Here is a 16,380-nt window from a genome sequence, read left to right as displayed (position 1 = left end):
GGGTCTTAAGGAAGGTTGTTTCCTAATTTTCTGAGAAATCGCCACACTGACATCCAAAGGGGTTGTACCAGTTTGCATTCCCATCAACAATGCAGAAGTGTCCCCTTTTCCCCACAACCTTTCCAGCATAAGTTGTCATCAGTGTTTTTGATCTTGGCCATTCTGACAGGTATAAGATGGAATTTCAGAGTTGTTTTGATTTGCATTTCTCTGATAACTAAGGATATTTAACATTTCCCTAAGTGTCTTTCAGCCATTTTAGATTCCTCTGTTGAGAGTTCTCTGTTTAAGTTTGTGCCCCATTTTTTTTATTGGATTATTTGTTCTTTTGATGACCAATTTCTTGAGTTCTTTGTATATTTTGGAGATCAGACCTCAGTCTGATGTGGGGTTGGTGAAGGTGTTTTCCCATTCTGTAGGCTGCCGTTTTGTCTTGTTGACTGTGTCCTTTGCTTTACAGAAGCTTCTCAGTTTCAGGAGGTACCATTATTGTTTCTCTCAGTGTCTGTGTGCTACTGGGGTTATATTTAGGAAGTAGTCTCCTGTGCCAATGTGTTCAAGTGTACTTCCCACTTTCTCTTCTATGAGGTTCAATGTGGCTGGCTTTATGTTGAGGTCTTTGATCCATTTGGACATGAATTTTGTGCATGGTGATAGATATGGGTCTATTTTCATTCTTCTACATGTTGATATCCAATTATGCCCGCGCCATTTGTTAAATATGCTTTCTTTTTTCCATTTTATATTTTTTGCTTCTTTGTCAAAAATCAGGTGTTCGAAGGTGTGTGGATTAATATCTGGGCTTTCGATTCGGTTCCATTTTTCCTCCTGTCTGTTTTTATGCCAATACCAGACTGTTTTCAGTACTATAGCTCTGTAGTAGAGTTTGCAGTCAAGGATTGTGATACCTCCAGAAGTTTCTTTATTGTACAGGACTGTTTTGGCTATCTTGGTTTTTTGCTCTTCCATATGAAGTTGAGTACTGTTCTTTCAGGGTCTGTGAAGAATTTTGCTGCCATTTTGATGGGCATTGCATTGAATCTTTAGATTGCTTTTGATAAGATTGCCATGTTTACTGTGTTAATTCTACCTACCCAAGAACATGGGAGATCTTTCCATTTTCTGGTTTCCTCTTCAATTTCTTTCTTCAAAGATTTGAAGTTCTTGTCATACAGGTCTTCCATTTGTTTGGTTAGAGTTACTCTGAGATATTTTATGCTATGTGTAGCTATTGTGAAGGGTGATGTTTGTCTGATTTCTTTCTCAGCCCATTTATCATCTGTGTACAGGAGGGCTACTGATTTTTTTTTTGAGTTAATCTTGTATCCTGCTACATTACTGAAAGTGTTTATGAGACTCTTACGCATCAAAAAATTTCTTAGTTGCAATTCTGGCTCCTGGGCTTTTGCCCTCTCACGTGACACACCCTCCCTTGCTTCGAAGGTATTTTGGTAGACTTATGTGTGGATTTGTCTCTTATTATATGATTAGCCCATATTCATCTCAGGTAACCCTAACAATCCCAGCAAACTGACGGCCATACTTGTATGGCCCCCTCATTGTGTTTCCTTTTTTCTGGCTGGAAGTCAGCTTCACTGAGAACCTCTCCTCCTGCCCGGAGCATCTCCATAGTAACCATGTTATGTGTTTCCATTGAGAGGACCCATAAATATGACTGTGCTGAGTAGAAGCTTGATTGTAAATCTTTATGAACAATGTATTTTCTCACTTCACTAGTGCCCCTAAGACCTCCTGAAATTAGCTTGACCAGCCGAAGTCCCACCGACATTCTCGTCTCCTGGCTGCCAATCCCTGCCAAGTACCGGCGCGGCCAAGTGGTGCTGTATCGGCTGTCCTTCCGCCTGAGCACTGAGAATGCCATCCAAGTTGTGGAACTCCCGGGGACTGTGCATGAGTACCTCCTGGAAGGCCTGAAGCCTGATAGCGTCTACCTGGTCCGGATTACTGCTGCCACCCGCGTGGGGCTGGGAGAGTCATCCGTGTGGACCTCACACAGGACGCCCAAAGCCACGAGTGTAAAAGGTAACACCTCTCAAGGACCTTTCAGGAAGAGAAGTGTTTTACTTTGGAATTAGAATTTTCCACTCTTAGTTACATGTAACAAATCTGTATCTTATTTTTTAAATTCTTATTTTCTGTTTTGTGTGTATAGGTGTTTTGCCTGCATGCATGTCTGCCCACCACTTGTGTGCAGAGGCCAAAAGAAGGCGTCAAATCCCTGGGACTGGGTAATGGGTGGTTGTGAGCTGCCATGTGGATGCTGGAAATTAAACCCGGGTCCTCTAGAAGGACAGCCCGTGCTCGTAACTGTTGAGTCATCTCTCCATCCCATTTTTTTCCATCCCATATTTTATGTTTTTGTTTCATGTTTGCAAATATCACACAGGTTATGAACTTAATTGAAAAACCTAAACCTTTCCTTGGGACTAGTGCCATAGCTTATTTGGCAGGGTATTTTTCTAATATTCTCAAAGCCCTGACTGAGTTCAGCACCTAGAATCGCCTTAACCAGGTCTAGTGCTTCAAAGCTGCATTCCCATACATACTCCCAGCTCTAGAGAGAAGTAGAGGCGAGGGATGGGAAGGTCATCGCTGACTGTGGTTACTGAGGTTGAAGCCAGCATGGGATATAAGAACCTATACTATGAAAACCTATCAAAGAAAGTGCAGAAAGAGGAGTGGGCTGCCGTGTGGTCAGCAGGGCGCTTGCCGTGTACAAGGTCCTAGGTTCATAAATAAACTAAGGCTTTGATTAAACTTTTCTGTTTGTCCATTTGAGGGTAGAGCTGATGAGTCCCGGTCAGACTGGATACCAGAGGGAGCGTAGTAACTGAGCCCTACTGAATGGTGCTGTGTGCTCTTCAGTCATGAGTTCAAAAGACAGTTCGAAATGTAGGCTGTTACTCATGTGGCGTCTGACATGACTGGGCTGTTGTCAACTGACTGGAAATACTCTTCAGAAAAAATTAGAATACACAGTTCACTTTTTAAAATTATTTATTTATTATGTATACAATATTCTGCCTACACGTATGCCTGCAGGCCAGAAGAGGGCACCAGACCTCATTACAGATGGTTGTGAGCCACCATGTGGTTGCTGGGAATTGAACTCAGAACCTTTGGAAGAACAAGCAATGTTCTTAACCACTGACCCATCTCTCCAGCCCCGTTCATTCTTTTTTTTTTTTTTAAAGTTGCATTTACAAATATATAGATACTAACTTGTTACGTATTTTAGTCTTTTAGGTGGTATATTTTAAATCCTAGTTCTAAACTAAACATTATGAAATTGGTAAATTGTGTGTGTGTGTGTGTGTGTGTGTGTGTGTGTGAGAGAGAGAGAGAGAGAGAGAGAGAGAGAGAGAGAGAGAGAGGTGAAGTCACATGTGTGGAAAGCAGAGAACTTGTGGGAGTTGGTCTCTTTTTCCACTTGGTGGGACCTGGGACTCGAACTCAGTTCATCAGATTTGGCAACAAGTTTCTTTCCCCACTGAGCCATCCTGCTGGGTGTCACTGTGCAATTTTGAACGTTAGGTCAGAGTGTGATGGTTGGATTCTGTGGCGCTGGCTCGAAGCTGAGAGTTGTGTGTTGCGTTCTGGCTTCCTGTGGACTGGGTTGTTGACACGGCGCTGTCTCTTCTAGCCCCTAAGTCTCCTGAGCTGCATTTGGAACCCCTGAACTGCACTACCATCTCCGTGAGGTGGATGCGAGATCCCGAGGACCCAGCCGCCATTCAGGGCTACAAGCTCTTTTATAAAGAGGAAGGGCAGCAGGAGAATGGGCCTGTCTTCCTAGACACCGCTGACCTGCTCTATACGCTCAGCGGCTTGGGTGAGTGTGCCTGCGCAGTGCAGATCCTTTATCCCCCTGCTGCGACCAGTGGGGAAAGAGGCTGACTGTGACCTTACACAGGTCTCCTTTCCTCCCACCCTGGGGGTCTGTTTCTCTTTTTAATGGTCCCTTTTGATACAGCGAGATCTCTGTCTGTTATTATGGGTATCCGTTGGAGGTAGAAGAGGATTGTAGGGGCCGGCAAGATGGTGCAGTGGGCACAAACACTCGCTGTGCAAGCCTGGTGACCAGAGCTCAGTCCCCCGATGTCAGTGTGGAAGGGGGGAACTGACCCCTGAGAATTACCCTTTGTCCTCCACATGCATGCAGACTTGTGGATGCCTGCGCCCACGTTACACATGTCTGTTCACACACACACATAAAACAAAGAATAAGATTGCAGAGTGAAGATTTTGCAAAGTGATTTTAAGTACGTTTAACTTAGAATTTGCTTGATTGCTATATTGGTATAAAACGATTTACATAAATGTAACAATGCCCCTACCTCGGCCCCGCATGGCTGTAAATATTTACTCCATGGTCTCAGACGCACTGGAGATAAAACACACACCCCTGGTGTTGGCGTCATCTGTGTTCTCAGAGACACTACCTTGTCCTTATTTTATTTTCTTTATAGGGGAAAAGAACTCCATGATGTAATCGTGTTTAACAAATTATGAGATTGGGGCTGGGGAGTTGACTCAGTTGTGGAGAGCTTGCCTAACACGCATGAAGGTTTAATCCCTAGGTTTAATCTCCAGCTCTGTAGTGAGAGGGAAAGAGAGGGAAGGAGGGGGACAGGAGCACTGAGACAGAGAAAGACACAGTGGGAGACCAGAGAGACCCCCTGGACTGTTGTGGTGTCAAAGCACACAGTAGGAGTTTATGAACCCCTGTGGTTTCTCCTTTCAGATTACCCTTTGGAGATGATGTCAGGGGAGAGGCTCTAGTGTGGGCATCACCATTTCCATCCCTGGGTCAATAGGACACGCTGTGAACCTGTCCCCAGATGCAGGAGCACAGAAATCCATCCCATGGTTCCTTGCCATGGTTTTCCAGATGGTGTTTTGCTTGTAATCTTATTATTTGGTTTTTAATTTAATCTGCATTCAGTTAAATAAATTTACTGTCGATCTCTGTCATGAAGCTTATAAATGATGAGCCGTGACATATGGTCCAGGTCGAGCTTCCTCCTTAATCCACTGGTTACGATGATGTTAGCCCAGCCTCTAGAGCCCGAGACTTCCATGCTTGTGGCTTCTCAGTGCCCTCTCTTTCCATGAGCTCGTGGTTGCTGAGGGGGGACTTGTTGCTTGTATCCAGTCGGAAAACAGGCTGTGAGACAGTTGGTGAAGAGCTGTAGATCAAGGTGGGGACGGTCCAGTGGTTATGAGCATGTACTACTGTTGCAGAGGACCAGAATCTGGTTCCTGCATCCGGATGGCAGCTCACACCCACCTGTAACTACCGCTGCAGGAGACCATCTGCACTTGCACGTAGATGCTCCTGCAGACACATAAATCAAAATAACTTCTAGGGGATAGGGGGATGGCTCAGAGACTAGAGCACTTGCTGCTGTTTCTGAGGACACAAGCATTCATGTGGCACCTCAGCCACCTGTAACGCCAGTCCCAGGGGATCTGACAACCTCCTCTGGCCTCCAAGGACACCAGGTACACACATAAGCACATAGATACATATGCAGGCAAAACACTCATATGCATAAAATGAATAAATGTTCAAAAATATACAAGAAAGTGTATAGATCAAACTCAGTACTTCAATTTTTCTCATTGTTAAGGAAGTTGAAATATGTAGGAGAAACAGAAACATATTCTTCAACATGATTCTTGGGCATACATTCCAGCTAGTTTATCTTAAAAAGTTGTTTAATTGCTTAGGAAGTAAAATAATCTCTGCTCTTGCAAGAAGCTCAGAAATGTTGCCCCGAGACTTTGCCAGCAAGTGGGGTGGTGCACAGTTGTAATCCCAGCGCTCTGGAGAGGGTGGTAGGGGAGGTGTGGACTTGGAGATCATCTTCAGCTATGTAACAAATTCATTTGTCTCAGAAAACAAAACAAAACAAAACTCACCAGTAGTTAAATGCAATTCTTTAACGTGTCGTTAAAATTTATTTTTATTATTATTTTTTACCATGTGTATTTGTGTAGGGTATGTGCACAGGACTGCAGGTGCCCTCAGAGGCTTGAAGGAAGTGTCTTACCTCTTGGAGGTGGGTAGGGAGAATCAGATCCTCTGGAAAAGCAACGTGTGCTCTTACCTGCCGAGCCACCTCTCCAACTCCAATTAGCTAACATCTAAAAGTTTTCTAGGGCAGCTGTGAATGGAATAGATAAGGAAAAGACGCATATATACAGAATGTTCCATATTTTATCCGTTTGGAGAGAGGTAGAGGAAGGGAGATAGGCCCACTGATTTTTTTTTTAACTCTTATGCTCTCCAAATAATAGCTTTCAAACTATAAACTTGTTTCCTCTTCCTTTTTAAAAATCAGTTCTATGGGGAGTACGAGGGGTGCTCCCACACACTGAGACAATGGGGATGTTCTATCGGGAACTCACCAAGGCCAGCTGGCCTAGGTCTGAAAAAGCATGGGATAAATCCGGACTAGCTGAACATAGCGGACAATGAGGAATACTGAGAACTCAAGAACAATCGCAGTGGGTTTTTGATCCTACTGCACATACTGGCTTTGGGGGAGCCTAGGCAGTTTGGATGCTCACCTTACGAGACCTGGACAGAGGTGGGGGGTCCTTTGGCTTCCCACAGGTCAGGGAACCCTGATTGCTCTTCGAGCAGATGAGGGAGGGGACTTGATCGGGGGAGGGGGAGGGAAATGGGAAGCGGTTGCGGGGAGGAGGCAGAAATCCTTAATAAATAAATAAATAAATAAATAAAATAAAAAAGAAAAAAAATCAGTTCTATGGGGCTGGGAAGGCGGCTTGATGGGAAAGCGCACGAGGACCTGAGTTTGAATGCCCAGAACCCTTGTAAATCTGGTCGTGGTGTCACGTGACTGTAATCCTAGCGTGCCTACAAGGACGTGGGGAGGAGATGGGAGACAGGAGACTCTGGGAAGCTCAGGGACAGCTAGCCTGGTGTGCCAGGCCGTGTGGGTGGGGGATAGGAAGGTGTCCCAAACAAGGTGGGAGTAGGGAGTACTGACACCTGAGGCTATCCTCTGACCCTCACACATATGCCATGCCGTGTGTGCATCTGCATCCACACACACGGATGTGTAAGCGCACACACGGCACGTATGTGATCATACACATGTACTAGTTTTGCTGTAACATGTGCTATGTGTGCCATTTGACGTAGCTCCATCTAGAATCCCTTTTGTGTGGGGAAGCACACGTATTTACTCATGTACTTATGCATGTGTATAAACACACACACACACACACACACACAAGCCGGAGGTTAAAGTCGGTTGTCTTCCTTCCGCTCTCCACCTTGCCTTTTGGAGATAAGTTCCCCCTCACTGAACTTGGAGCTCTGACCGGTTAGATAAACTGAGCAGCAAGCCCCAGGGGCCTCCTGTCTCTGCCTTCCCAGTGCTGGGATTCCATAGGTTGTGTTTTTATGTATGTGCTACCGGATCCAAACAGAGGCTGTCATGCCTGGGAGGCAAGTATGTTACTCGCCTTCTCTCCAGGCCTGTAAAGTCACTTTAAATGCGTCAACTAGAACATTATTTTGGGATTGCGGACATGCTGTGTCAATTTAAGTAGCTCCGTGTTTCCTGACTGTAGAATTAGTTTGAGTGACTGGATTGCTTGAGTTCAAGGTAGCGAGGCCTCTGTACTTGTAGGTACTCCTAACCAGGCAGCAGGTTCAGGATCCCTGCATCTGCTAGTAACTCCCCGAGTGGCTGGCGGGGATGTGGCTGTGTGGGTTCAAGTACTGTTCAGCTGTAGAGCAGAGACTTTTTTCAAGGTGCCTTCTAACCTGAGAGTCCGGATTCTAATCTGCTTTATTAAGTTCCCATCAAAGCCTGGCCGAGCTTTTGGCAGGCAAGTGTTAAGATGTGGGAAGGGCAGGGTGCTCTGTGAAGGGGACAGCTGACCATCTGGGACCGTTTTTAGCCAGAGCATCTGGCAGTGGCTGCCTGTTTAACAGAGAGTGATGTGTCCAGAGGGCAGTAGGTTAAGGGAACCCTGTTTGTGCCTGGGCTGGTGAATGCAGGCTTTCACAGAGCCCTTGCCGGGGAAGGATGCTCAGAGTGGAGCCGGCTCTCCTAAGTGGCCTTGGAAATGAATTCACACGCTTCTGCTTACTGATCGAGTGTCAGTTTTGTATAACAAACTGCTTTCTCAGAATTTCATTTTCACACCAACCCCCTCTGAGTGCCAACCCCCCAATCGTCGCTGCTTTCGTTTCTGGTAATTAAGTTTTCTCTTTGGAAAGTATGTTATTAGGACATGATCTCCCTGGAAATGTGTACAATTCTTTGTTCTACAAGACAGAAAAGCGAATGTATTTATATCTTTAAAAAGAAAAGATGACGAAAAGCTGTGAGAGGTCCAGGTTCTGCTTAAAACAGGAAGGATGAAGCCAAATGATATTTAATTGGCTGGCTTGCCCAGTGTTCCTGCACGTACCCGGTTAACTAAATTTAATTGGTGTTATTAGTGGGAGGCATTTTACATCATTTTACTCTAATGCTTCAAAGCTGGGGTCCTTTAGATGTGGACTCCTTTGTAGGTTGAAGAAATCTCATGTCTTAAATTATTATATAATTTAATAGTAAATTATATAATAGTGCATATATGTTATAGTAATATAATATATAAACCATATAATGCATAATGACATACTATATGATAGTTTAATATCATATGTAATAGCTTTATATGTACAAGGCCTGGTGTCCAGTCCCCAGCATTTAGTAATAAAGTGTGATATGAATTTAATAGAGCAGAGGAAATATTTGAGTGTCTCTAGTTTGTTCTGGTTTGACTCTGAAATGCAGTTTCCTTTCTTGGGATCTGGCTTGCTTTGTCGGGAGGGGAAGAAGAAAGCATCAGGCTTGTGACTTGGTCACTTTTGGGACCTGTTCTGAGTGTTGTGCTCATGATCCTTCAGGATTTACTCATAAGTTTTTCCTTGCCTCTTTGTGTGTTCATCTAAGCTACAAGATAAATGTTTGCAGCATTTATCACACAATAGACAAAAAATAATAAGACATCTATGTCCCCTGATACAGTTAATTGAAAAAAATTCCTCTTAATTATTTATTTAAAAAAATAAATTTTACGGTTATTTGTTTTTATTTTGTGTGTGTGTGTGTGGGCATGCGCGTGTCACAGAGTGGATGTGGAGACCCAAGGACAAAGAAGTCAGTTTTTTCTTGCATCGTGTGGGCTCTGGGGATCAACTTAGCTTGTCAGGGTTGGCAGCAAATGCCTTAACCTGCTAAGCCATCTCGTCAGCCCAGAGAGAGAGAAACTTTAAATCCTGACTCTAGTGCCTAGGTGGTGTTTAATCCCAGCACTCAGGAGGCAGAGATAGTTTGAGGCCAGCTTGATCTACAAAGTGAGTTCCAGGGTAGCCAGGGCAGTTACACAGAGAAACCCTGTCTCAAAAAAAAAAATCTGACATTAGTGTGTCTGACCACAGTATCTTTATTCTTTCAGTTTGGAAACAGTCCTGCCCTGTCAGGTCTTCCTGTGGTTGGCTTGGGAACCCGAAGGTGCCCATCACCACTCCCTCCCTCTGTCATTTCCGGCATTCTTGCAGATCAGACAAAAGTACCAGCTGTGAGGCATTGTCTCTCTTGCCTAGGATTGACTTCAAATTCTGCAGCTTGATGGCAAATCCTGGCTCTTTGCTTAATCTTTTAGCTGGAGACAGTATGAACAATGTCTGTTTAAGGACACAGGAGAGTGGAGAAGTGATGCAGACGGAGGTTGGTGCCGCACCCTGCAAACGGCGTCCAAACCCCACAAGAGATGCCAGCTGTTCCTGTTTGTAAAACTCTTCCCCCAGAGCCTGGCACAGTTTAGCGGCCGAGCGCTTGCATAGCACAAATCAAGCCTTGGGTTGGATTCCAGCCCTGAGAAAAAGAATCTATTTCCCAGGGTGGAGCCTGTATTTTAAAAAGTTTTTCCCAAGTTTTGTTGTTGGTAGTGATGATGTAGACTTGGGTTTTCTGAGACATCGTTGATCTGGGATTTGTCCAAGGCTGGCCTTAAACTCTGGTCCTCCTGCTTCCACCTCACATGCGATAGAGTTACAGGTATGTGCCACCTCAAACCAGCTTTCCTCAAGTCAAAGTCTATCATGTTTATTAAATTTGGGCACAAATGTTTCTTGAGACATAATGTGTTTGCATACATGTGCGGATGTGGTGTGTGTATATATGTGTGTGTGTGTGTGTGCGTGTGCGTGTAAATTAACCATAGATCTTGTTAAGCCACAGATTATATTCAGTGAGTTTAGATGCAGCCTAAAGTTCTTTCATTTCTTCCTACTTTTGAGAATAGAGAGTCTAAGCCGAGGGTCAGTGAAATTTTCTCCTAATAAGGTGGAAAGCAAATGCTCTTGCTTTTGTGTGTGTTATGGTCTGAAGTCTTTTGTCTTCACAGAACCCCTGTGTTGAAGCCTTAAGCCCTAATGTGCTGTGTTTAGAAACAGGACCTGTGAGAGCCCGGTGAGGGTTCAGTGAGGTCCTGAGGATGGGGTCCTAATCTGCTTTTTATTTTCCCAAAGAAAGAAGGGAAGGCATGTATTACAAAATAGTTAGAAAATAGGAAGGCTCGTTAAGTATCTAGAAAGAAAAGATTCAGTCATGAACTAAAGAGCCCAGAGATGGAGCCACCAGAGCCTAAGGTGGTTTAGTCTCATGCAGCTCTCAAAAGAGAAGGGATGGGGGTGGGGGGTGGGGGAGGACAGACAGACTGGGACTTTCCCATTCTCCCTTCCCTGCTCCCCCCTCCTCCCCATAAAGTCCAGATTTCTTATAGTCTTTGGTTTCTCTCAGTGAGCAGAGTTACATTTTGACTTACATTTCTTGCAGCTGTATAAGAGTTTTTGCGTCTCTTGGATTCCCATATTTCCTTTCCTGGTTATAGGCCTGACTTATTATTGTTCTTCTCAAGGATTACAATGAAATAGACTTGACATTCAAACAACAGTGTTATACTTGGCATGGATCTCATCAAGAAATTGTCTTGGGGCTGGAGAAGTTGCTCAGTGGTTATGAGCATTGGATGTTCTTTCTGAAGACCTGGTATCAGTTACTAGCACCCGCATAGCAACTCAAAACCGTCTGTAACTTTTAAATCCAGAGGACCTGATGCTTTCTTCTGGACCCCTTGGACACCAGACATGCATGTCAGGCAGACAAAACACCCGTACACATAAAATAAAAACAATTGAAATCTTTTTTGTATTTTTCATTTGTTTGTTTTTGTTTTTTTTTGAGATAGGGTTTTTCTATGGCTTTGGACCCTGTCCTGGAACTAGCTCTTGTAGACCAGGCTGGCCTCAAACTCACAGAGATCCACCTGCCTCTGCCTCCCGAGAACAATTAAAATCTTAAAGAAAGATATTGTGGGATGTGTGTACATTGTGTGAAGGATATGCTGCTATGATGGTGTAATAAAAAGCCAAACAGCCAATAGCTAGGCAGGGGGTATGGGTGGGACTTGCAGGCTGAGAGGGGAGGTAGGAGGAGGAATCTAGGCGCTTGAGAGAGACCCAGACACAAAGGAAGCAGGATGGGAGATGTGTGACAAAACAGATTAATAGAATTGGTTTAACTTAAAATATAAGACCATGTTAAAAATAATCCTAACTTTCATAATTGATAAGTCTCTGTGTTGTTCTTTGTGAGCTGGGGGCCGATAGGAAAATCTGACTCAGAAAAAGAAAAACAATCAATGAACAGGACTTTCTGAGAGAGCTGGCACACACCTGTAATCCGAGCCCCGTGGGGTGAGGCAGGGTAGTGGAGAATTTGAGCCCAGTTTGGGCAGCAGATCCCACTGTGAAAGCCATCTAGGTTTTTCTTTTTTTAAAGATTTTATTTTTGTTCCGTGTATGTAGATGGTGAGGGGATCTACCCAGTTGAGTGCAAGGGTTGGCAGAAGCCAGAGGTGTTAGATTCCCTAGAAGAGGTATAGGCAGTTAGGAGCTGTGCAAGGGTTGGCAGAAGCCAGAGGTGTTAGATTCCCTAGAAGAGGTATAGGTGGTTAGGAGCTGTGCAAGGGCTGGCAGAAGCCAAGGGTGTTAGATTCCCTAGAAGAGGTATAGGCAGTTAGGAGCTGTCTGGCGTGGGTGCTGAGAACCAAACTCAGATCCTCTGGTGCACGCCTTTAATCCCAGCACTTGGGAGGCAGAAGCAGTTGGATCTCGGTGAGTTTGAGGCCAGCCTGGTCTACAGAGAAACCATGTCTCGAAAACAAACAAACAAACAAACAAACAACAAAACAAAAAGAGAGAGAGAGAGAGGAAAGGAAGGAAGGAAGGAAGGAAGAAAGAAAGAAAGAAAGAAAGAAAATACGAATCTGCTTTCCCAGCACTCAGGAGGCTGAGTTGGAACATCACGGGGTTGAGGCTGGATGGAGGCACAGAACAAGTCAGTGCCTCAGAAAACAAAACCAAGAACCAATCCCACAAATCCATTTGTAACTGTCTTCCAATACCACTTTATTGCGGATACCGAATGAGGAATGACGCCACTTTTGGTTTTGTTTTTTTTTGCCGTAAGAATCGAGTCTGGGGTTCGCACGTGCTAGGGAAGTGCTCTGCCATGAGCTACACCCCCAGGTCCCCACTTCCTATTATTACTATTTTTTAATCTCTTACTTTGTAGCTCAGGCTGGCTATGACCTCACTGTGTAGCCCAGACTGGACTTGAACTCATGGTCTTCCTGGCTTAGTCTCCCAAATGCTAAGATTATAGGTGTGCACGACCACACCCAGATCCAAATAGTGTTCTCTCTCAAATTATTTTCCAACCAGTTGTATCCAGACATGTTCAAGCCATGACTCAAAGGGCAGATGTGTCCCCGCACGGCTATGAGTGAGTGAAACTTGACCATTTGCAAAGGAAAATATCACATCACAATGCTGAAAGATGAGATCACCTGATGAACCATTTTAGTTCCTAGGCAGGGTCACGGGCATCTGGCCGTGTTGTTAAACTTTGTCAGTGTCAAGTGCAGACTTTATATATAGTTTCGTTTCAAAGTTCCCTCCCAAGACCGACAGCATTCGGCTCCTCCAAACCTGTGACTTTCATGTATGAGGGTAAAGCATTGACACTTTGGGGTACCAGCTTTTTAGCCAAGTCTGTGACTGTGCCCAGGCATGTTAATTTATCACTCCATTGAGTTACTCCAGGAGGTTCCCAATGCCGAGTCTAAAAGCACATTCTGGCCCCCGAGAAAAATTAGTTACTCTAGGCTTGGTGCGACTCATATTGGGAAGTTAGGACACTGTCAGATTAGTTTGATTTTGTGTTGTAGAATATTAACAAGGGAATAAACAAATCACCACGGATTTAATTAATTCACGACGTAAATGATGTGTTCCTTAACTCCTAGGTGAACCCCGGGAGTAGTCCTTCGAAAAGAGAATATTTTTCAGCCCGCTGAACTGTGTGATGGGCTCTTGGCACTACAGTCCTGTTTTCAACGCCCTCCATAGCTCTGTGGAGCACAGTGGGCACAGAAGCGCAGGGGGTCTGGATGGCAGGGGCCGGTGGCTCTCTGTTTTTATTGGCTGCTGCTGGAATTATGTCACAGACGCTTCTTGGTCTTGCAAATCAGAAAATGACGTAAATCTAGAAATTTCTGATAATGACCTTCAGTAACCACTGACAGTGAACCCTAGAATCAAAACCAACCCCACAAAATGAAATTTTGGCCCCTATGGTTCTTTGCTTGGCTCCTTTGTGAAGACACTGCCTCGGAGACAGAGATCACTAGACAACTAAAATTTCTTTTCTTTTTTAAAGGATTTTTAAAAAGTGTATGTGTGTGTATGTATATGCATGTGTATGTATGTGTATGTATGTGCGTGAGTATGTATGTGTGTGTACATGTTTGTACGTGTGTGTGCGTGCATGAGTATGTATGTGTGTATGTGCATGTGTGTATATATGTGTGTACATGTGTATGTATGTATGTGTGTGTACATGTGTGTATATGTGTGTATGTGTGTGTGCGCGTTCATGAGTATGTATGTGTGTATGTGCATGTGTGTATATGTATGTGCACGTGTATGTATGTATATGTATTCATGTGTGTATGTGTGTGCGTGCATGAGTATGTATGTGTGTATGTGCACGTGTGTATATGTGTGTGTATGTTCGTGTGTGTATGTGCATGTATGCACGTGTATGTATGTGTGTGTTCATGTGTGTATATGTGTGTGTGCATGTGTATGTATGTGTGTGCGCACGTGTATGTATGTGTGTGTGTGTGCATGTGTGAGTACTGGTGTCTGAGGAGGCCAGAAGAGGCCCTGGCTCCCCTAAACCTGGAGGTACAGGCAGGTTACAGGCCTTCTGATGAGAGTGCTGGAAGCCAAACTCCAGTTCTCTGCCAGGTCAGTACGCTCAATCCCTGAACCATCTCTTTGATTCCAAAAGAAGCAAAATTTCTATTTTTAAGGTGGATGCAAAACATATTTTTTTCTGAGCACTTAGGTATATTTATGATTGTGTTCTATGCGAATTTGTCATACTTCCTTTTATAAAATTCTAGTCAAGTTTTTTATTATCCCAAATTATGTATTTTAACTTTCATTTGTTTGCAGTTTCTTGATTTTTTTTTTTTTGGTTTTCAATCTCGCATATTTATTGAGCATGCATACTGCGTATCAGGCATGTGTTCATTGGCACGCTGAGTATGGACATAAGATGGCTTGCCAATTCCAAGAATTTCCAGCTGAGCGTGGAGGACTTAGCAGTGTTTCTCAGAAGATGTGCTGCCAGTAGATAAAATTGCCACATAGGCCAAGTGTTCTAGAAGCTCAGAGAACAAATGACTGATTTTTACCTCATAAAAAAGACTGTTTTGCAGTGGTATGGAGGAAATTCACTCTGATCAGAGGTGCTTAAAAGGCACAAACCCCAAAAGACTCAACAGGCAGCCTCTTTGGAATGCTGCGGCTGAAACGTGGTGGTGTGGGAACAAACTGCCGAGGGCAATGGCTTTAGCATCAACCTGGACCCACATTGCATGGGTTCTGTGCCCGCAAACATCGCCATTCCACTGCCGTGGTCTTCAGTGGGGGTACTGCGATGGCTTGTTCTGAAGAGATAACCGATAATGGTGTAGCTTTAGGATGAGTGAGAAGAGGGCTACTGAGATGGACCATAATAAGGTCTTGGTATAATAACCTAAGCTGAAGCAGCATGCAAGCTGAGATAGTAGCTCACTGGGAAGATGGTGGATGGGTTCTAGTGCTTAGCCCAGAGGCACAGCCTAGGAGAGGCCTTGAGAGACAAGCTTATAGCTGAAGAGTCTATGGATGATGCAGCTTAGAAAATATAAATAGGGGCTGGTGAAATGGCTCAGTGGGTAGAGGTTGCCCAACAATACAATCTAATAGCCTACGTTCAATCCCTGGAACCTATGTAAATGTGGAAGGAGAGAGCTGACCCCCGCAGTGTCTGCGCACACAACAATGCTGAATCAGTAAAATTATTTTTAAATCTTTAAGCAAAGTGCAAATACATATCTATTGGAATACCTAAATTATGTTTTGTTTTGTCTTTTCTAGACAGGGTTTCTTTGTGTAACAGTGCTAGCTGTCTTGGAACTTGCTCTGTAGACCAGGCTGGCCTCGAACCCACAGATGAGTCTGCCTCTGCCTCCCGAGTGCTGGGGGTTGTAGGTGGGACCTCTAACTGAGGTTTTGAGGCCTCGTTGTTTCCTTCCTGTAGCTTTCATTTGTTGTCTGATGGTTGTCTCTTTGTTGTGTTTGAGACTGGACGGAGGAGGACTGAAAACATGGGGCGGAGCTTAAATGTGGGGAGGAAAAGGGAGTGCGCCACATTTGGGGCTCCAGGAAGGCAGCCGAGCAATGCTCACACGAGCTGAGTGGTACCATTGGATTTTGAGGTCTTCCAGGAGAACAGCCAGGTTCCAGAGGAACAAATATTGAGTTTGTTTGTAACTGTGACACCTCAGTGGAAGTATCCCCATGGGTTTAGTATTCTGTGGCTAGATTAGTTATTTCTCTGATGGCTACACATACCCGACCAGAAGACGTTTACTGGAAGACTGATTTATTCTGGCTTGCACCATTTCTCTGTGTAGCCCTGGCTGTCCTGGAACTCACTCTATGGACCAGGTTGGCCTTGAACTCAGAAATCCACTTACCTCTGCTTCCTGAGTGCTGGGATTAAAGTTGTACACAGCCACACCTGGGACCCAGTATTTCTGGCCGGACTGTCCTGAGAGAAAATAACAAAGGCTTGAGTAGAAGAGACCTATCAGTATGCTTTTTAAAAAAGAAAGTTCAGTCATGGGGTGGGAGGACACTTC

General features: G+C 44.4%; 1 protein-coding gene across 1 annotated transcript in view; it reads left to right on the top strand.

Moving 5' to 3' along the window:
- Prtg (protogenin) overlaps nucleotides 1-16,380 on the top strand; it is a 108,886-nt gene that overhangs the window by 51,957 nt on the left and 40,549 nt on the right. The window contains exons 10-11 of the mRNA XM_041679824.1: nucleotides 1,738-2,043; nucleotides 3,665-3,853. Coding sequence (XP_041535758.1) covers nucleotides 1,738-2,043; nucleotides 3,665-3,853 — 495 coding nt within the window. The remainder of the gene's footprint in view (nucleotides 1-1,737; nucleotides 2,044-3,664; nucleotides 3,854-16,380) is intronic.

Source organism: Microtus oregoni, unplaced genomic scaffold (genome assembly GCF_018167655.1).
Source record: "Microtus oregoni isolate MIOR12 unplaced genomic scaffold, Mior012 000032F_ref0000030, whole genome shotgun sequence".
Taxonomy (NCBI): Eukaryota; Metazoa; Chordata; class Mammalia; order Rodentia; family Cricetidae; genus Microtus; species Microtus oregoni.
This window is presented reverse-complemented; position numbering and strand designations above follow the sequence as displayed.